Source organism: Tenebrio molitor, chromosome 1, assembly GCF_963966145.1.
Source record: "Tenebrio molitor chromosome 1, icTenMoli1.1, whole genome shotgun sequence".
Classification (NCBI taxonomy): domain Eukaryota; kingdom Metazoa; phylum Arthropoda; class Insecta; order Coleoptera; family Tenebrionidae; genus Tenebrio; species Tenebrio molitor.
Genome location: NC_091046.1, coordinates 43,254,330 through 43,274,549, shown reverse-complemented (window position 1 = coordinate 43,274,549; position 20,220 = coordinate 43,254,330). Strand labels below are relative to the sequence as shown.

Below are 20,220 nucleotides of genomic sequence, written 5' to 3'. Positions count from 1 at the left end.
ATAATATCCCTCAACTGGTATTGTTTATTTTCTATTAATAAACCTTTGTTATGAAACTTTCATTTATTTAATAAAAATACATTTCACAAGATTTAAAAAATCGATTAACAATTTCCTTAAAGAACTCTGAACATTCTGACGCATTAATATGACAAGTGTAATCTGCAATACGCTCATGCTGCAGTGCTGATTCCAGTGTAATTTCGCTCCGTTTAATAAGCTACGCAGTAACAACGAAACAATTAAAAACACGCATTAATAATATGAAAGAATGTATTTAAAAAAACTAAATTACAAAAATTCCATTTCACGTTCTATTCCAACAAACTTCAACTGCTCTGTCGGGCCATATCTACAAAAAACAATTAATCTCAACACACTTGACTTCCTAAATATTTACCTGTAGTCAAAGAACAACTCTTCTCCCGGCTGGATAGCCCTTTTGGCAAAAATTCCGATTCTGTGGTCGCCATTGACCATCATAACCTTCGCGTAACAATTCGGATTTATCGAGTGGTTGGCGAACCTGATCTTGTTTCCTTTCCTCGTTGCATCGACGACAAAATCTGACAAGACAAATTTACAAACGTGATACAACAAATCAAATCCTCACCATTGTTCAAGTTGAACAAGAAACTGCACATGTACTTGTCGTACACTTTCCCCCTCCTGTCCGCCTCGTCTTGCGAGATTATCTCCCCGCAATATTCCGATATGAATTCGTTCTTTTGTGCGCTGTCTTTGAGAAAGATGCCCCAACCGGCGACGTCCGAAGGCGCCATCAACAAATGTTTATCTGCAAAACGCCGCTCGAAACTGTCCCGCTGCGGAAGACAAAACTTACGCAGCCCCCTCTGCACGCTGACATTCTTGCAGGTGATCTTCGTGATGTCAAACTGATCGGCCCCGCAAGTCTGACACAGGTCGGGGTCGCACTCCCTCACCGCCAGATAACACGGACATTGCTTGGTGTTGCACTGCGCCTTGCATCGACACCCCGGGAATCGATTCTGACCTGCAACAACCCCTTCAAGCCTCCGCTATCGACCCAACAAAATAATTACAATCCGAGCTGCACTGGCAGAACTTCTCGCAGAAGTTCTGCGCCCCGATGCAGGGACACTGCGTGTCGCAGCTCTGCCCCGGGTGGTCGCACGGGGTGAAGTTGTAGACGTGGTTGCTGTTCGACTCCTTCTTCAGCTGGATCTTCCTGCAGTGCACCGACCAGAGACGGTGCTTCTTCTTCTTCTTCCTGGGGGGCGTGTAGTCGCGCATCGCCTCCTCGTCCGGAATGTCGGCGTCCTCCTTCTGCGCGAACTCGTACACCTGCTGGCACGTCTTCGTCAGCATGATCTGGGCGATGGCGCAGTAGTTGTTGAGGAAGATCTTGTGGAGGCCGCGGAAGAGGCTCTCGTCCGACCCGGTCCACTCCTTGTGGTCGTTCGCCCCCATCAGTCCCAGCAGGCTGAAGGAGGTGGTCGTCGACACCTGGTCCTGGTCGTTGGCGTCTGTTCAAAAAAATACCTTCAGGGGGCGTCGTTTGTCACAGTAGCGGTACACAGCTCGGGTTACACTTGCGTTTGACAACTGCAGTTTGACATTTGCTGTCAAGCTGAATCGAGCTCAGACATGACTTCCACGTCTCCTGGTCTTGATCGTGTACAATACCAATTCACAGAAAAAATTTCTACAAACTTGTGCTATATCGAGTAGAGAAAAACAGATTATACACACTGGCTCAAAATTATTTCTAAATTTGGTCACAGAATTTTATTCGTTTTTTAGTCAAAAACTATGTCGGTCAAACCGCAACATTTTATTATATTATATACACAGTGTTCGCTTTAAAAATACAACAATCAAGCAGTGTTTTGGTCAATTGCCAATTCTACAAATGTGTAAAATGGGGATGAAGATGACAGATGACGATGTTAATTTTTATCAAGGTCTTTTTGGTTTTATGACAAACAGAATGATTTTAATTTCTAGTATAAGTAAATCTTACTTCTTCGGGTGTATTATTAAAAACATAAGAGAACTAGAAGTTCTGCAGATCTTCTCCCACTATTTGCAAACTTCTGACAAATAAACTGTTAATAGTTTTAGCTTGTACAACTCTTGACAACACCCTTGAATCACACTTTTAATTAATTCTACGTCTTGAACTAGTTTTATAAAGTAAACGGCACAACATATTGTGCAAATAACTGCACGTCAAATTATTCACTACCAACACAGCAACGAGAATGTTTACCTTTGTACTTGTTGCTGTCGTTACTGTCTTCCGAACTAGCCTCGTTGCCGGAATCGACGGATTGTTGTTTGCAGATCTTGCGAGGGTTCGCATTACCGTTGGTTTTCACCTCCGCGGACGGCCCAGCTTCGGTTACCGACTTACCTTTGGCTTCCTCTTCTTGTTGCGCTTTCGCCGCCATCTTCTCTTTCACGGAATCCTTAAAACGACCGAATCAAAACACCGAACCAAACGACCAATTCTTTTCCTACCAACAACATGTAACAGTCCGCGCTACAGGGATCGGTGAAAGGCTTCAAGTCCGGACCTCGGCGTTTCTGCAAGTTCGGACCCGGATGGCACGCCTGGAGACCTTTAAAACTCGTCACAATGTAGTGCACGCCACGGTTGAACGTGTGCGTTAATTGATGCGAAATATGGTTCTAGAAAAAATGCAGTCAAGAAACCTTGAACTCTCTGAGACAATAATGCAGTAATGAATGTTACATAATGCGTCATTATTTTTTGTGCCTTCACTGCGCATTATCCCAATTGAGTAATGATTTTATTACTTGAAGGCGTTCAAGTTTTTTGTGTGAAAAATGTTCTATTGTCAGTCGGCAAGGTTTAGTTTGTTGGAAAAAATCGTAACTACTACAAACTACACGACGTCATGACGTATGAGTGAAATGCTGAAAGGTCTAAAGACCTTACCTTGGTGTCCTATGCAGCAAAACAAAAACAACAACCTGAATTCCAGGGCCTTTTTACTTAGCACGGCCCTAACAGCCACCGTTTGCAAATTTACAAAAACATGTCAGTCTCGAGATAAAACTTACGATGCAAAAAACAATCGTATTTGAAGCATCTGCGGCAAAAGAGGGTGTGAAACGAGTGCATAGTTTGTTCTCTAGGCACTGATGCGGCATTTGGACCATCGATGTTGGGCGTGCACTCGGGAGGCGCGTTGGGATCAGTCCTCTCGGTCAGTTCTATGTACCTGCAGAAAAAGCTGTGACTCGAGTGATGTTGTGTTGTCAATATTTACTTCTCCCTCAGCTCCTCCGCGTCGCCTTTGTCGGGAAACTGCGACGAAATCGCTTGGAAAATTGTGAAAGCGGGAAAATCCAGTCCCTTTTTCTTCTTGTCGTCGTCTTCTTTCTTGTCTTTGTCTTTCTTTTCTAATTTGTCTCCGTCTTGGTACTGCATCAGCGCGTGTACCAACTCGACGAACAATTCGTCGTCGATGAATCCAGATTCTCGGTCTCCGTGCACTTTGCCATCATAGTTCTTGATCAATTCCTCAATGAAGGTTCCGTCTTGGTCGAGCAAATCGTCGCCCATGTACGGAATGTTGTGGAGGACGGTCTCGTCCTCCACCATGAAGTTCTGCTGGATGGGGGCCCACGTGTACATCGTCGGTATGGGGGTCACCGCGTTTATGATCCTGATAGGAGTCACCTGTATGTCGCCTGGAACTAAAACTAGGACTCGAGCTTTCCTGATTTGGGAGACTTACCTTCGTTGCCTATAACTTCGGCCTTCTTCATGCAAGTTACGTGAGACGGGATTTCGGGCAGGGGCATCCAGCACGCCTTGCTGTCCGTCCAGCGCTTCTGCTCGGCGATCAAGTTTTCCGACATTTTCATCCTGTTTTGGTTCCATGCCAGTTTCACTTCGTCGGCTCTTTTGTAACGCTTTTGTTGTCGCAGTCGGATGTATTCTTGCTTCACGTGACGCTTCCACTCGTTGCTCACCTTCACCTTTGCCATTGTATTAAACGGTAAAAAAAATTAACGAAAACGGTTATTTAATTTTCATTTGAATTATTAGTTTCCAAACAGAACAAGTTCAACAAACACCAAAACTTAAAAACATAACCTCCAAATACAAAACACATAATCGAACTGCGCACGCGCGTCCGCTCTTGCAAAACACCGAAATTCAGTAAAGTAGGTCTTTTGACCCTCATGAACAAAATTGTTTTAAAAATTTATCTATGTATTTGTTCAATTCTTTGAAAAACTGAGTCTCTAGGTTGATATTTTTTACGATGCTGCAAAATTTGCTGTTTTTTAGATTTGTAAGAAACTATAAATGCAGTTACGAAAACCCATTGCAAGATTTGTACTTAAGATTAAATAGAAGGAGGCTCGGTATAATATTGTAGAACGTCTGAAGGTTTTGCATGGGTACGAAAGGGTTTTTCAAGTGCTTCCAAACATGAGAATCATGAGATTGCTGCATTGTTGTTTGCAAAACAAATCTACATTCCAACAACCTGTCCAGTCGGACATCCGAACTACTCAGACTATTTCTTCGCTCCTGGAACTCCAACAATAATATACCCACCATATCTTACATATAAACAAAGTGCTGTCTTCTATATTCTGTAAATTACAGATCTCATCTGGTGTAGCACTCCCAGATATTTTATGAAAAATTTGATACATTTCCCGGCGCATCCGCCATCTTTGTCAACAATATTTTAACAGCTTTCGTAGTGCTATCAAAACTAAGAAACATGATTTCTTTTTTACTTCTTCGTATTCGTCGTGAAGAAATCTACAAAACTGGGTCTTTAAAAATTGTCAAAGTCTGCAACCAAACCAATGACAATTTCTTGCAAAATATGTAGCTAATCCCAAAACTCGATTCATTTTATTGTAAACATTTATTTCGAATAATTTCCACTTGAAAATATTCACTCTAGCAATCCTGAAGACTTTCCAAAACCGTTTCGACATTATCGAACACGTGACCACATCTCCGGTCACGTGACTGGGATACAAGACCTCATTCGCTGACTTAAGACACGTGATAAGACCTCTTTTGTTTATTTCGGCAAATAAAAAACTGCGTATACTTTCCAATATTTATTCTTCTTATATAAAAAAATCTCGAAGTACAAAATAATCGAAGTATTGCTAATTTGAGACTAGATAGTCGACGAAATCAAACTAACTGTTCGTAAAATATGGATTTATAAGAGCAAACAATGCGCTAAAATACGTAATTACCAAATGTTGGTTGTTAATAATATCTGATATGAAAATGATACGGTTTAACATACATATTTTCTTAACAAGCAATATCTACGAATTATTGAAACGCGTACACAACTCTTCGTAAATAGACAATAAATAATCTAATTAATGGGGAAGATAAGCGCTGATAGATAAGTGGTATACTGGCAGTATAGCATTGGCACGCCTAAAATTGTAATTCAGTCTAATCCAACGAAAACTGCTTCGTGTGCACTTCTGTAAAAAATGACACCATCTTTTTGGTACGCCTAAAAATCAGAATAAACCCTCCTCTCGTCCCGTTTAATCTTCATCTTTACTGCTGGCATCCAGATGAACCCCCATCGGCCCCAACATGTTACTGCTCGGCCCCGCCTCACCCAACTGCGACCTGTAACTCTCCAAAATATTCTTCAACGCGTTCACGTCGATGTCCACCGGTTGGAAACTCTCGATGTCATCGAACCCGTCCCCGTTCTTCTTCTCGAAACTCTCCCCGATGGTGGTGGCCGCCAGCTCCTTGTCCATCTCTTTCATGTACTCCTCCATCTTGTTCTTGACGTCTTGGTACGTCTCCTCGTCGACGCACTCGTCCTCGGCGTAGTCGCTCATGTCAGACCCCGACTCCAGGTCCCAGCTGTCGTCGTCCGGAATCACGAAATTCAAGATGTTCTGGACGGCGCAGGAAAACGCGTTGGGGTCGAAGCTGATCCTGTTGTTGGCGGTCTTGTTCTCGGCCTTGGTGTCTTGGGCGAACGAGACCTTGCTCCGCTTCTTGACGCCTCGCGGGGGCCTCGTCGGCGACTCCAAGTGCGGGTGCTCGACGCCGTCCACGTCCGACACGTGATTCAGGAACGAAGAGATCGTCTCGCTGAAACTCGCCGGGTCTGAGTTGTTGTTCACGGTGACGAATTTCTTCTGGCCGTACTTCTCTTCCAACATCTTGTCCAGTTCTTCGGGGGTGATGTCCAGCCAAGAGTCGTCGTCTTCGGGGGGTAAACTGCTCTCGCTCTTCTTCAGCTCGTCGATCTTGTAGTCCAGAGTCTTGGTGAGCTCGAGGATCTCTTGTCCTATCGCTGGGGCGTAGTGCATCGAGTCTCTGTGATTGATGTAGTACTCCTTCGCCTTGTTCAACAAGTCGTTGTAGTCCCTCGAGTGCTCCAACAGCCCCCTGAAATAATTCTTCTCTTTGAGCTTCTCCACGTAATTGTGCCAACCTTTGTCGTGGTCGATATCCTCGCTGGGCTTGGCTTGAGACACCAATATTTCAAAACCGCAAGCTATTTTTACCCCCAAATTGTGCGCCTTGAACTGCGGACTGTCGCTCTTGGGAACGTTCCATCCAGTTCGTCGATCCGGCACGTACTTGCTGTGCGTCAACATAGCGTAAAGACATTTGGTGAATGTCACGCTGGCATTAACGCGATTTTCCGGCGGAAAATACTTCATCGCCTTGCACGCTTTCACATCCACCGGATCCCTATTGCAAAAGACTTGCACGGCGGGCGCTATCAAACCCGGTTTGTGTCTCAAAATCGCAGCGACCCCCACCGGAAGATACGCGTTGGCGCGGTGAAGATTATCTTGGATCCGTCCAGGATAATCCTTGAGCTTGTTGATTATGCAATTCTGGATATCCGACGACGCCAGGGACTCCACCGGATTGTTCAAGATTGTCGACACTGCCTCGTTCACAGCCATTTGGGTCATCTCTGGACAAGTTTCTGATTCGTCGAACGGTACGACGTGGACGTTGCCTTGGAAGATGTACACCTGGTGGTAAAAAGAGTCATGGGATGGTCCTTACTCCGGGAAAATTAAACCCTACCCTGTTTTCGCAAGTGTTGGGATTTGCCCATGATGGTAGATAATCGGCGGCTTCGATTAAGATGAATTCGCCGTCGGCATCATAGACTCGCGCTACTAAACCGTCGATTTCTTTGGTGAGTTCGCGCAACAGAAAAACTATGAACCATTCGTCCTCGATGTTGTCACCGAAGTGGGTCACACCGTGCAAATGGGGTGGCAAAAATTCTAAAATAATTTATTGATGATATATCTAACGGTCAAAAACTTGATTCAACATTCAGAAAAAAATTGGAGTACAAGACATTCCGAAATTATGTCTGTGATTAGTCTGTACGTTTATATTGACACATTGTAGGTTTTATACCACACCTAAAGGACATTACACAAAGTATCTTTAAATAGAAAACTAGGTTTACGATACGATGAACCTGCGAAATAATCGATCTGCGAGGCGAAACAAGATTAAAAGCGTTGTTTAAAATTTATCTAATTCATCTTCAAGGATCTTATACAAAAGCTAAGTAAACGTTTTATAGACAATACAATAAAGATAGTTGTAATTGCTGAGGCGTCAACGAACTCAACAATTTATTGACACTTATTAAGGATGATTGAAGCCAATATCCTAAACGTTATGGACAGCAAACAATTAAAAAAATCGACCACAAGTAAACGTTACATGACCACAACCCATGATAACAAAGAACAATGAGAACAATGGTGTTCGTGTCTGGAGTGACATTTGGCTATCGAGCGACTTAAGATTCGACGTGCCTTTCTAATGCCAAACATACCCAAACCCAACACACCGAATACCATGTTTTAAATTTTTTAATTTTGAGTTAACCTCAAAGCATGACTCACATTGAGTAATGAGTATTGATCAATGAAATCATAGTTGTTTACCTGCGTTCTCGCTGTCATGAATCAACGAATTACTGATCCACGTTCTGACTGTTAATTTGAATTCGTCTTTGTGCCACAAATACCGTTGGGTGTATTTTTCTGTGATTCTGTTGGCTTGAATCAACACTCGGTTCAAAGCGATTTCTTGGTCTTTTTCGTCACGCGAGTCGATCGGCGGAAATAAATAGTACTCGACGAAATCGTCTTCGCGCACTGATTCAAGAACGTTAACGTTGCGTGCCATTGTTGCTGCTTTAAATAATCAATTGAAAAATTGAAATGACGTTAGATGACAAAAATGTTTTGACATGTCGGTGTTGCCAATCGTACTGTTTTCACAGAATAACCAACTGTAATTCTGGTGGATAGTTGGTTGCCGAATGACAGGGTTTATTTATTTAAATAATTATGCATTATCAATTTTAAAGAAATTTAATATTGTTGCTTCAGTTGGTCCAACCATTATTTTAAAGATGATATAATTTCCGATAGTGTAGAATTTCGTAATTTTTACTCTTCAATATTTCATAAAATTACTGTTGAAGTTTTTATCAAATTTCGACTTTGTAAAAAAAATTAAGACTGATTTAACACGGTTCTGAATCTTGCACATGTATTTAGTATTAAAGACAGTAGAAATAAAAAGAAATAGGTACTTATAAACTTAACAGTATTCTGAGAAAGTTAGTATTTTATTTTGACGGTTTAAACCATTTTGGAACTTTTTCTGTTGATTTGATAATCTTCCTTTCATAACTGGTTGGTTGAGAGCTCGGTCCTGCGGCGTTTAAATCGTTCAAGTCCATAGATTCATCATCTTGCATTTCTTGATTCTGACAAGAATCTGACTCCACTCTGATTCCCTTTTTCCTCAATTTTGAAGCTGCCAAACTGGCCATTGAATTTGTTGTGAATTTATCTTTCAGTTCTACTTTTAAACAAATGGCATCAGAAGACTGTGTTCCTAGATGCAACAGAGCTCCAGGAACACAACCAATTTCTATAAGTCTGTCTTCTTCAGAAAGAACACATTTTGGTGGAGTCATATCTGCAATAAATTAATCATTCTGATGTCACATCAGAAAAACTACTTACAAAGATAAAAATCAATAGTTCCATCTTCTAAATAATTCTGAACAAAATCTTTGATATCTTTAACAGTCTCACTTGGTTTAAAACTTCCCTGAAGAATTGTTCTGTCTGGAAACTGTACCCTGACAACTGCTTGCTTGTATTTGTGCAGAAATCTCAGTTGTTTCTTTGACTCTTCTAAAGTCCTCATTGCAGAAGTCTTCAAAGTTGAACTCTCCATTTCTTGCCTTTTTCTTCTAATATCACCTAAAATCTTCTTGGCATCATCGATAGTCAGTTCAAAGAAGTCATCAGGTAAGTCTTCAGCTGGTAGTGACCTTGCTGATTCAAGAGAAAACAACATAGCTTGACGTTCCCCAAGCTACAAATTCATTCTACTGATAAAAAAAATACCATTACTAACAAATTCCCTTACAAAAACAAAATTGTCTTCAGATTCTACTTTGTTCATTTGTGAAGATTCCATCTCTGGCAGCTCTTCAGTCACATCAACTTCCATAACTTCTTCAACTGCTTCAATTTTTGCTTTAGTTCTAGGTGACTGGATTTCTGTTTCCATTACTTCAGCAGGACCATCCAGTTTTCTCTTTTCTTTTGCCAACTTTAAAAAATTTACCTCAGGTTTTTTCTGCAAAGATCGAGACTCTACATTGCCATTACTTCCTGTTGGCAAGTTGTATTCTTGCAACTGTGAGACTGACTCAGTCTTTAGAGTGCGGTGAAAAGGCTTCTCTTCAACAGGTTTTGCAGGTAAGGGAGCTGACACGTTAGCTTGTGTCTTCAATTCTTCAGGTGTCTTGTGCATCAACCTTATCATGGCTCTTCCACCCCTCAAACCTAAACTTCTCAAAGTGGTCTTTTGCAACCTGTCACCATAAATTTCATTTCTCATATAAATAACAACAGGATTCTCATCAGGTTTTACATAGTTAGGGCACAGTTTTGACAGCACATTCCACAAGGTTTCATCTGGTAAAAAATTACCAACGATTCGATCCCCATTTTCTAAGTTGATTGCTAATATTACTTCAGTGTCGACGCGAGCTTTTGTCGCCGTCGCCAGTTCTAACTGAGCATTGTTTGGTAATCCAGAGAAACGAAAAGATATCGTGGTATCTAAAACTTTGTTGTGGTGCTTGATGTCATAGTCTTCAGGTTTAAAGCCCTGCTTGCGACAGACTTCTTCAATGATCTAAAAGACAATCGTCGGCTGATAAAATTAAGCACGTTAGTTGGAAAATACCTGCATTATCGTCGTATTTGCGGTACATTTAACAGTCTGCCTTCGGCCGTTTGGGGCCAACACCGACACACTACTAGACGCCATTATTCAGTAATTTCCGTGAGATTTCATAAACTTTAAATAATCGAGTACAACGAATCAGTGATTAGTAAATATGTGAAAAAGGCGATGATTTTCATTTTGAAGTGACATATAACCTACATTTTTCATGTCACTCCAGGGCTACCAACCTAGATGACAAAATCTCTTATGCAATAAAAATAATGTTTTACTTTAGTTTTCCTTCGTGTTGTTAGAATATTGTAGGAAAAGTTTCAAAATACCAATAATTACTTTTCACTATGCATTGCGTGCTGTCTTGTTAGTTATATGGTGGTCGCTTTAGTTATTTTAGCACCACATGTTGGTAGTAGTGGGTTTGAATAATTGCAAAATTTTTCATTTTTGAAACCGGCGTCGCTTTTATTAAAAATTGTTGTTATTGTCGTGTAAAATGGCCACAATGGAAGAAACCAAGATAACTATCAACGAGATAGACGTCGAAACCACGGAAACCATTGAAATTGAAGTTGAGGAAGAGGAGGAAGCTTTCTTCAAGGACGTCTATTTGCTGGCCGAACATGGAATCGCCTTGGCGGATATTGAAGAAATGCGAAAAACCGGCATAAATACAATTAAAGGGATCCAAATGACGACCCGCGCCAAGCTGCTAGCAATTAAGACCTTCGACAAAGATAAAGTCGACAAAATCCAAGAAGCTTGTTCTCGAATTTCCTTCGGCAAGTGTTTCATGACGGCGCTTGAAGTGAGCGAAGAGCAGAAACAAGTCTTCAGGATCAGCACCGGAAGCGCAAACCTCGAGTTAGTACCAAACGTCAAACGGCTTCGGCGGGAAATTTAAATTGTACTTGACGGGATTATTTTTAGCAAGTTGCTAGGAGGTGGCGTCGAGTCGATGAGCATTACGCAAGTCTTCGGCGAATCTGGAGCTGGGAAAACACAAATTGCACACACGCTGTGCGTCACGGCGCAGATCCCAACCAACGGCTACCCTGGGGGGAAGGTCATGTTCATAGACACTGAACACACTTTGTATCCTTTTTCCTGATCAACTTCAGCCCCCAAAAGATCTAGTATCTCGTATCTTTTTCTTTACTAGTTAAGTCGCCCCGAACGCATCCGCCACGTGGCGCGCCGATTCAGCTTAAACGAAAAAAGCGTCTTAGAGAATGTCCTCTACGCTAGAGCTTACAACTCTGAGCACCAGTACGAGCTGCTGAAAAAGTTGTATCTTATCGTTACTTTACCATTGCGCTGACTGAGATTTTTCCAGTGTCGGCGGAAAATTCCACGAAGAAGTGGGCATGTTTAGACTTCTAATCGTCGACTCGATCATATCTCTCTTCCGAGTGGATTTCCTCGGCAGGGGTGAGTTGGTCTCTCGCCAACAAAAGCTGGGACAGATGATGTCGCTTCTCCAGAAGATAAGCGAAGAGTACAACGTTGCAGTTCTAATAACAAATCAGATGACCAGCGACTTCCGAAGCTTCCCTTTGTTGAATATGGACGAAAATGGGAAGCCCGTTGGCGGAAACATTTTGGCGCACAGTTCCACCACCAGAGTGTCTCTGAAGAAGGTCGCGGGAAACGTGAGAATTGCGAAGATGCTCGACAGCCCCGACCAGGAGGAAACAGAGGAGGCTTTTCTTATCACCACCGGGGGGATCAGAGATCCCAAAATTCCAGAATCGAAAGAGTAGATTTTTTGGTTTGGTTTTGAACCTGTTTTAAATATGTACTTGTGAAATCGTTTTAGTTTGATTATTATTAGTTCCCACGTTTTATGTTTCCAATAAATATTTTTATGCAGAATCAAATGGTAATTTACACTGGAAACAATGCAGGTGGGATTTTACCAACGGTGATCATTTCCGGGAACAAGCGAAACGGAGAAAAATTTAATCGACAGTAAACAATGTCGCCCATCAAAATCACATCAACTCAACGAGTGGACAATAATGTCGTGCTAGATCGAGACATGGAATTGGAGCATGATCGTTTATGCGTATTTTACTTAACCTAAGTAATGTATGTTAAGTGTTATCATATGCCACTTCGTAATTAATAACCCCACTGACGTAAATACGACGCGTCTTTGGTTCATTTCATTTTTGATCGATAAGGTTAATTTCATAAGATTTTTAATGGATAGGGAATTTTTTAAGGAACTCGACCGAAAAATCAATCATTGTGTTTAAGCAGAAATTGGAAAATTGCAAACGTGGAAATTCAATTTTATTGTTGAAATAATCACAAATGTAGACGTTAACGTGTTTGTTTACAAAAACACCAAAGCTAAAATTGGAAAATTATTGCTTGCGTGACCTATAGATTTTGCTAAAATTGGAAGCGTCGAAAACGTTTGTTTGTTGCAAGATATTACAGTATTTGCCGTATACATAATTGGCAATTTAATTGACGTTAAAAATAGGACAAATTCTATTTTTAACAATTTGTTTTCATATTTACCCCAATTAGGCTTTTTTTAAACTACTGACATTTTCTAAGTTGTTGATGTGCTTATTAAACTGTTTCAGTATCATCGAGGTTATGCTTAAACTGCTAGAATCACATCAATCAACAGTAAAAGATATTATAAATGATTTTTTAGAATCTGTGTCTCTAATAGGTCTATCATTGTATTCAATTTGGAGTCTCTTAAAGCACTCGTAGTTTAATAGGTTTCCAAGAAAATTTTTATCAATTTTTCAGTGTATTATTGAATTGTCATTTACACCAAAAAATTTCCAATATTAATGTTCAAAACGTTACCTTGAATTACCAATTAATACAAAATTCCCTAGAATTTGAAAATTAATTCTTTTATTTCATCCTGTGTCAAATTTCAATACATTACGTCATCAGTTTGAATCCGGGAAAACGCAAAAAACGGCCGGACGCCGGTTAAGTGTTGCTATTGGAAACACAAAAGTAACAATTGCAATAACAATGATTCAGTTTTAAGAAATGTTTTATTCAAAACTACATCTAAATACAAATTAACAATTTCACTATTTCGGCCACAAAGAAGATGCACTTACTTTCTCAGACTCAGGTAGTTCACAAATAAAATAATACAACCATTTAAACCAAATCTAAAATTAGGCCGGCCAGCATAACCTCTTGCGTAATTTTCTTCACATTATTTTCTGATTTCCATTTACAAAAATGGCTGAATTGTTTTTGGTACCTTTCACCAGACTTGCTAGGTATTAATTCAGCACAGGCTTCTGCAGATTTTCTTACAATTTCTGGAAGATTTGCTTTAGAACTCATTTTGACGCACAAAATTATTTCAACAAAATAAACAATTGCCAAACAGCCGTTGCTAATCATGTTCCAAAAATGTGACTAGATTTGGAGCTTTTGTTGAATTATTTTGAAATTAATTTCAATGTTTCTTTCAAACGAAATTTGAGGCAGGATGAAATAAAATACATAACGACATTCGTCCGTGAACTCTTTTTACAGTACTCGTTTCGAGTTTCAAGACTCGGCTCCTTCGTCGCCTCGTCCTTAAACGTCTAACTCGTACTGTAAACTATGAGTTCCCGGACTTATAACGTTAATTACTATTATTTAAAAATTAAAACAAGGGTGCAAATTCTAAAAAATAACAAAAAACTCGTTTTATAACGGTATTGGCGCACTCGTCCCATACAAAACTCCCCTACGGGTCGTTTTCTACACTTGGGACTCGTGCGCCAAATCAACCCTTATAAAACTCGTTCTTTAATATACTATTATTTCTTATTTTAAGAAATGCTTATTGGAGAATGTTAAGAATTTGAAATTTTTTCTCTCATCTTGTCACAAAACAAGAATTCTAATTCTAATCAAGAATTGTTCGTTGATTTTGGCATTTTAGTAAAAACTGCAGAAATTATTACAATGGCGACTTAGGGTACTTAATTTCTACGCTGGGATCATTTGGTGAATGTCAGAAAGTACTTTACAACAGTTGGCATTACTTAAGACATTTACTTAATTCTAGGCTTTGTGAAGTTTTAATATTTCGTATTTCTGGTACTTCTTGTTTACTTAAATTTTGATACGAATTCAATTTTTTTGGCAGAATAACTCCACCAAAATAACTTGCTTTACAACACAATGCCAATGTCAAGGTAGCGACGCTTAAATTGGGTTAAATAAATCGCCCCACTTGCATCATCTAGACATAATCAAGATGAAAATACTGCTAAACGTTTCATTATTGCACAATTGAGTTTCATTAGTTTGAGGAATAAACAAACAAAACAATTCAACACAGAGTCACGTGCCAGGAATAATGAATATCTAATTGATAAAATCGCATTCTTGCGTTTGTTTCAGTATCGCAATTAGGTAACCCATTTCTAAGTCACATGCTTATTGCTTGAGTATATTTGCAGATAATTTTTTGCCGTTTAGATAATAGGCAGGCTTTTTCCACGCACCGAGTATCTGCGGGGGATCTGTTTATCGAGTGACATCGCCAACCTTTGAAATGTAAAAATCAACAGCCACTCGTAATTTAGCAAAATTGTATCTAATCTACGTAAAAAATACCATGAATGCGTAATCTATATTTACCAACATCTTGGAGCGAGCATGTGGCTCGGACATGATCACGTGAAGGACCAATAGCGAGGCAGAGTGGCTCGAAAACCCCCAGCGGAACGCCCAGACCTAGCAAAGATATTCTTGTCGCCGTTCCCCATAAATTCATTCTGTCCCAAGTCGCCTGCGAAGACACACGCGAAGCATTCAAGAGTTTTTATAAAGTTGAAGAAGTTTGTGATTTTGAAAAAGTTGTGAAAGAAACACCTAGTTGGTAAGTGACGATTTTTATTTTATGTTTATTTCGTAACAGGGGCGGTTGCGAGCAAGAACCACATAAAATACAATTACACTTGAAATTATTATCGCTGTTTGAATAACAGAGTGGATAAAATGTGACAATTAATACCGTTATGCGGGTAGTACCGTTCGGAACTCCGAGTTCTGGAAGCTTCGATGTCCGCGGTACGCGAAAGTACTCGGTATGTTTCCAGAACTTTCTCTTGAAATCACTTTTTGAAAAAAAAATCTCCAGACTGTCTGCGATGAGTTTCCAGACTTTACAGAGGAATGTCCGGCGTCTAGACAATTTATTGTGCAAGCTTATTACGTATCACTTTTGAGTCATTATCATTTGTTTGGTGCGGGTCGAAGGTTCAACGAGGTCCTAGAATTCCTCCAACGAATCCGTTTGTAATTTTTTATTGTTCGTCTGTACTTTGATAATCTACCTGAATACCAGACGTGCTTTTTCCCAGAGCCATAAAATCCCTAAAGAACGATTTTATACAGGTCTACCTGAACCTGCTCCTTTCAAGGGAAAAGTACAGGTCCTGACTTGTCAGCCAGAACCAACACACCATAAATTATTTTACGACTTCAGCCTTTTATCAGACGTGTCAGGGTCGTTGAATTTTTAAGATCTCAATGGTTTTTAAACCTGTCTTTCTACACGATTTACAGAGTCGTTTTCGAAATTTACAATCTAAATATTTTTTATCACGTGAGTGCATCTTTAAATGTCATATCAGTCACAAGTTTCGACACAATTTTGCACAATATGTATTCAGAAAAGATCAAAAAACCGGTTCACTGTGTCATTTGTGTCCATTTTTTAAAAACATCTGTCAAGATTATTATTGCGATAATTGACATACATTAACCGTTGATAATTATTATTTCAAAATTATTTGATTTTTTCGTAACACAAGGAAAAGTGTAAGAAAGTAACATTTACACCATCCGAGTTAAATAAATATTAAAATTGTTAAGAAGAAAGTGGATAAGACGTGTATGTCTTTAACAAATTATGTACTTGTCATCTTGTCAACTTCCTATAGTAGATTATTTTGAGCCTGAAAGAACTATAGTAGAGGTTTTTGACGTTGAAGGAGTTGTTATAAAACAAGCGTGAAATGAATCTAAAAAATGAACTCATTAGCATTACAAAACTTTAAATATATTGAGCGTACCTGATTTTGTCTGACTTGTTGGGTGCTAGGTATTTCCTTAATTCCCGGAAAGTAGCTTTGCTGAAAATTATTGAAATATATTTTTTAAACCTATTAATCCAACAATAAATTTTTTTGATCCTTCTTGCCGGATCGGAACACGACCGGAATTTTTATGTCAAAAAAAAAACTTCAATGTCATTTTTTTAATCTGTAACGCTACAGTTATCGTGCACATCTGTTACAATTTAGTGGAAAAGCTAAACTCGATCAATCATACATAGTATATTAACTTAATCGCTTAATAACAAACAAATGGCAACGAAAATTGATAGTATGTGTTAATATAATAATGCACCGTTAAAAGATAAATCAACAAACGTAATCGTTATCGATTGGCGTTATCCTTGCGGTGGTCAGCGACACCGCTGCACATTCCGCACCGAAATAGTCAGCAAACTCTCACTCGACTTCCGTTTTTCTGTGATAGATGGGCGCCGCTTACCCCGGCTCAATGCAACGTACTTGACTGTGCCGACCTCCGCTTATTTGTGTGTCGACTATTTTAATTCTGTCCCTGTTGCAGCAAGATGATGTCCCCGACGAACCCCCAAGAGGACGCCAAGTTGGACGCGATGCAGCGCTCCTGGCAGTCCAGACGCTCCCGTTCGTCTCTCTTCGACGACATCTCCGTCGTCGAGACCGAGCTGCTTTCCATGCCCCAGGTCGGTACTCTCACCCCCGACAGCTCCGACGACTTCCGCGTAAATCGAGATTTACATCGAGGTGATTTCTTGCAGGCTCCGTTCGGCCCCAAGCCCACTTTCGCTGCGCCCCAGCGAGTCGCACCCACCCCCCGGAAGGAGGAGGAGGTCGACGCCTACACCTACAACTTCCACGTGAGTAGTCCGGCTGATGGTAGACGGTGCCAGTTGCGTTCTAAAAATAATAGGACAAGTCGAGACGACGTGTTTACAAATTTGCACTTTGATCGATGTTAAATATAAATAGATGCGCCGTTGTTGTGCATTTACATAAGCGGGTTAATTCGGGATTTGGTATTTTTGTCAGGTCAGAGTCGACAAAAATTCCAGTTGAAATTGCTCGAAAAACAAAACGTTTAAAAAATATAAAGGAGCAATCAAAGCAATTGAACGGTCACGGTCGTTCAACGATTTAATTTTGTTTGTTGACGATTGATTCATTATGTAACTCCAGCACGTGCCAAATCCAGAGGACGTCTTTGCTTGATTCGGCGCGTTTACAAATGTCATCTCGACCTTATAAATGTTTTGATGAAAGTGTTAACTTGAGGCACCGTTGACGTGTTGTTTTCTCTAGGAACAAGTTATCCCCGAAGAACCGGAACTAGTTGAGGAGAGTCCCTCCTCTGTTACTCTAGACGCCTCCGCCCTCGGGGATTTCCCGGCCGTGTACACGATATGCGCGGTGGAGCCGCACCAGATGCCCGTCGTGGGGGTGTACACAGACAGGCGCATCGTGCCCGGTTTCAAGTACCGCGTGCGCCCCCTGCCCGAGATCGGGGAAACATCCCCCAACAAATGCATGTTCAACGAGCAAGCCCTTACGCTCAAGTCCATCGGGCGAGGCTACGCCCGCCGCTTCACCTTCGACGCCACCACCAGCTTGAACAACAACGTCAACTACTTCTGGAGCGATAACCGCCCCGAAGGCTACGCTTTCGAGCTGGAAGTGATCTCCGAAGGGGACAAATTCACCATTTTCGACAGCAACAAGGAGGCGCAGGGCACCGTCGAAGTGCTACAACTCGAGGTAAGTGTCACGGGAAACGTTCCGTTTTCTTTTGAAATTGTTTGTGTCGAAAATTGCGCCATATCCGCAACGTGTTTTTATCAGAAACATCCAGCAAGACTCCGTCCGAGACATCTCATACGTTCTCACACTTAAGCAGAGCAGGGCGTCGTAAGTCTTTCATAAAACGAATGTATCGTACGAGGACGTTTACTTATGATACTCACTCTTTCAGGGACCGCAATTTGAAATTAGTAATGTTTGTAGCAAATACAAAATTGAAAAAAGAGCGAATGTTAGGTTCACGGGTAAGGTTGAGTTTTACGAGACGGGCGTCGCCAAGCCCACGCCGATCGCTGGGGTTGTCATTGCCGTCAAGTACAAGCACAAGGGCACTGCCGAGATTGTCAAAGTGATGAATGTCGTCATACGAAGGCAGAGATACACTTTGTTGCCCGGAATACAAAAAGTACACAGGAGGGTCACTGTACGAGGACAAGACATTGACGATGTGCCCACGCAGTATTCCATGCACGGATTGGAGCCCTACGAACTACCCGTCGTGGGTAAGATTCTTCTTTCTTTTTCATCGGCGAAATTCCATTCCACAAAAAAAGCTTTCGCAGACATACATGTCTCGTAGATTATTTCGAGCGAGACTTGAAGTTTCATCTGTTTATCTTTAACACATGTTAAGGAAGTTTAAACGGAAATAAATTAGAAGCAATTGTGATACATTTTTGCATTAAAACTGCGCATTGGCGACTCCTCGACTGCTCTAGAATAACACACTTTGTCGCAGTTCTTAATCTTAAAATAATCAGAAAAATGAGTTTGTTTATTTATAACTTGGCCGTTTAGATAACCTGAAATGCCATAGAATCAGGTCGAGTTTACTGTTTACCCTCAAAGCAGACAATATATTTATTTAGAATTTTTGCTGATGCAGGATTTTATTTCAAATAAAATATATGAATACACATTCTTTACCAGCAACAAAACGTTGGACACTTCCCTTTCATTTTTTATTTGTATAAACTATTCATCAAATAACAACAATCAAATGTCGTCTGTTTATGCAAATTAAATGAGAATTCTCGGGTTATGATGGGATTGAGAGAATTATAAAAATTATTTAGACTAGATTTGAGCATTTTTAATATATTATCCACCAACCAAATCTTGATTTCATAGAAATTTTTCTAAAGGTTTGTGTGTGAACATGTACAGTGCACGATATCTGGAAATCAAATAATTCAATGAATAGTTTTTTGAGGAGTTACCTTGGACTGATATGTCAATATCATCATTTGACTTCTTCAAAAACCCGAAATGACCATTTGGTGGTTCCATTTACGCGTTTTTGACACATGTTTCTTTGAAATCTGTTTACACAACACTTATACGGCAATGGCGTCTTTTATTTATTAAGTTTCCTGTGTTTCTGTTTTGTTTCCATAGTTACGAGCAAAGTACGCTCTTGATTTTTTCGAAATAAATTGTGCAATTTTTAAATGTCAAACAAAATGGATCAAAATTAAGGGTGCGTTTTTTTGCTCAACGGAAGAATCTGCCACTATCAGAAGTGTCGTTTTATTGGTCGCGGAAGATTCTTTCCGAGCATCTCTCTTTTCTGCCATCAAATTAGATGGCAGAGAAAGCAGGAAAGTTGCAAAGAGTCAATAGTGCAACCAAAACGACAAAAATGTTCATTTAGCCACATCCTCTGCGCAGAATCACACCTGCCTTTTGTTTAACATGTTGTAACTATAATATCATATTGTTATTGTTATTATTCATGGCAAAAAAGTAAACACTTATTACTAATGAGGTTATGTGTGTCTGTGAACTGTCAAAGACAATGCAGCAAAAAAACCTCCGATTTAGCGACTGTGGGAAGTTTCTCTTTTGGAAGAATCTCCAACTTCTAGATTGCAAAAAACCGCACCCTTAATTTGTTGCACATAACCTGAGAAAGAACAAAATACTTTTGGAAACTTCAATTATAGAGGGTATTAACAGCCAAAGAAATTAGTATTTCAAAAAAGGCCTGCTTTGAAGCTCATATATTCTGGAAATTCAAACGTT

General features: G+C 40.3%; 5 protein-coding genes across 7 annotated transcripts in view; 2 read left to right on the top strand and 3 right to left on the bottom strand.

The window, feature by feature from the left end:
* Positions 1 to 20,220, top strand: part of LOC138122325 (uncharacterized) — a 30,151-nt gene that overhangs the window by 8,826 nt on the left and 1,105 nt on the right. The window contains exons 1-5 of one of the 2 annotated variants that reach the window (XM_069036541.1): positions 15,025 to 15,182; positions 16,946 to 17,084; positions 17,160 to 17,258; positions 17,701 to 18,153; positions 18,368 to 18,698. In XM_069036541.1, coding sequence (XP_068892642.1) covers positions 16,950 to 17,084; positions 17,160 to 17,258; positions 17,701 to 18,153; positions 18,368 to 18,698 — 1,018 coding nt within the window. In that variant the 5' untranslated portion in view covers positions 15,025 to 15,182; positions 16,946 to 16,949. Of the gene's footprint in view, positions 1 to 15,024; positions 15,183 to 16,945; positions 17,085 to 17,159; positions 17,259 to 17,700; positions 18,154 to 18,367; positions 18,699 to 20,220 lie in introns of those variants that run through there. The other variant, XM_069036542.1, reaches the window with a different exon arrangement.
* Positions 256 to 4,155, bottom strand: E(z) (histone-lysine N-methyltransferase E(z)). Of its 2 annotated transcripts, none has more exons than XM_069036532.1 (10): positions 3,753 to 4,155; positions 3,282 to 3,711; positions 3,073 to 3,233; positions 2,506 to 2,606; positions 2,255 to 2,453; positions 1,065 to 1,508; positions 845 to 1,015; positions 614 to 796; positions 401 to 566; positions 256 to 352 (listed from the first exon to the last, which is right to left on the bottom strand). In XM_069036532.1, the coding sequence occupies exons 1-10, from the start codon at positions 4,003 to 4,005 to the stop codon at positions 292 to 294; spliced, it is 2,169 nt and encodes a 722-aa protein (XP_068892633.1). In that variant the 5' UTR covers positions 4,006 to 4,155; the 3' UTR covers positions 256 to 291. The 2 variants fall into 2 exon arrangements, with proteins under 2 accessions (XP_068892633.1, XP_068892634.1); XM_069036533.1 differs by having other exon boundaries at positions 3,282 to 3,705; positions 3,753 to 4,154.
* Positions 5,097 to 8,288, bottom strand: ecd (ecdysoneless). Its single transcript, XM_069036535.1, has 3 exons — positions 7,975 to 8,288; positions 7,088 to 7,293; positions 5,097 to 7,032 (listed from the first exon to the last, which is right to left on the bottom strand). The coding sequence occupies exons 1-3, from the start codon at positions 8,216 to 8,218 to the stop codon at positions 5,563 to 5,565; spliced, it is 1,920 nt and encodes a 639-aa protein (XP_068892636.1). The 5' UTR covers positions 8,219 to 8,288; the 3' UTR covers positions 5,097 to 5,562.
* LOC138122326 (tether containing UBX domain for GLUT4) lies at positions 8,561 to 10,548 on the bottom strand. The gene is made up of 4 exons (XM_069036544.1): positions 10,310 to 10,548; positions 9,482 to 10,258; positions 9,070 to 9,427; positions 8,561 to 9,022 (listed from the first exon to the last, which is right to left on the bottom strand). The coding sequence occupies exons 1-4, from the start codon at positions 10,391 to 10,393 to the stop codon at positions 8,667 to 8,669; spliced, it is 1,575 nt and encodes a 524-aa protein (XP_068892645.1). The 5' UTR covers positions 10,394 to 10,548; the 3' UTR covers positions 8,561 to 8,666.
* On the top strand, positions 10,589 to 13,198 carry LOC138122330 (meiotic recombination protein DMC1/LIM15 homolog). Its single transcript, XM_069036576.1, has 4 exons — positions 10,589 to 11,170; positions 11,237 to 11,401; positions 11,474 to 11,593; positions 11,643 to 13,198. The coding sequence occupies exons 1-4, from the start codon at positions 10,803 to 10,805 to the stop codon at positions 12,067 to 12,069; spliced, it is 1,080 nt and encodes a 359-aa protein (XP_068892677.1). The 5' UTR covers positions 10,589 to 10,802; the 3' UTR covers positions 12,070 to 13,198.

Bases quoted from the DNA above. Each gene is read 5' to 3' on its own strand.
- LOC138122326 (XM_069036544.1), bottom strand. From the start codon at position 10,393: ATGGCGTCTAGTAGTGTGTCGGTGTTGGCCCCAAACGGCCGAAGGCAG. The intron at 10,259-10,309 runs GTATTTTCCAAC...ATTGTCTTTTAG, and splicing joins CAAATACGACGATAATGCAG to ATCATTGAAGAAGTCTGTCG. The intron at 9,428-9,481 runs GTAAGGGAATTT...ATGAATTTGTAG, and splicing joins CTGAAGACAATTTTGTTTTT to CTTGGGGAACGTCAAGCTAT.
- LOC138122330 (XM_069036576.1), top strand. From the start codon at position 10,803: ATGGCCACAATGGAAGAAACCAAGATAACTATCAACGAGATAGACGTC. The intron at 11,171-11,236 runs GTTAGTACCAAA...GATTATTTTTAG, and splicing joins ACCGGAAGCGCAAACCTCGA to CAAGTTGCTAGGAGGTGGCG. The intron at 11,402-11,473 runs GTATCCTTTTTC...TTACTAGTTAAG, and splicing joins ATAGACACTGAACACACTTT to TCGCCCCGAACGCATCCGCC.
- ecd (XM_069036535.1), bottom strand. From the start codon at position 8,218: ATGGCACGCAACGTTAACGTTCTTGAATCAGTGCGCGAAGACGATTTC. The intron at 7,294-7,974 runs GTAAACAACTAT...AAATTATTTTAG, and splicing joins TCATGACAGCGAGAACGCAG to AATTTTTGCCACCCCATTTG. The intron at 7,033-7,087 runs GTAGGGTTTAAT...TTTTACCACCAG, and splicing joins CCAACACTTGCGAAAACAGG to GTGTACATCTTCCAAGGCAA.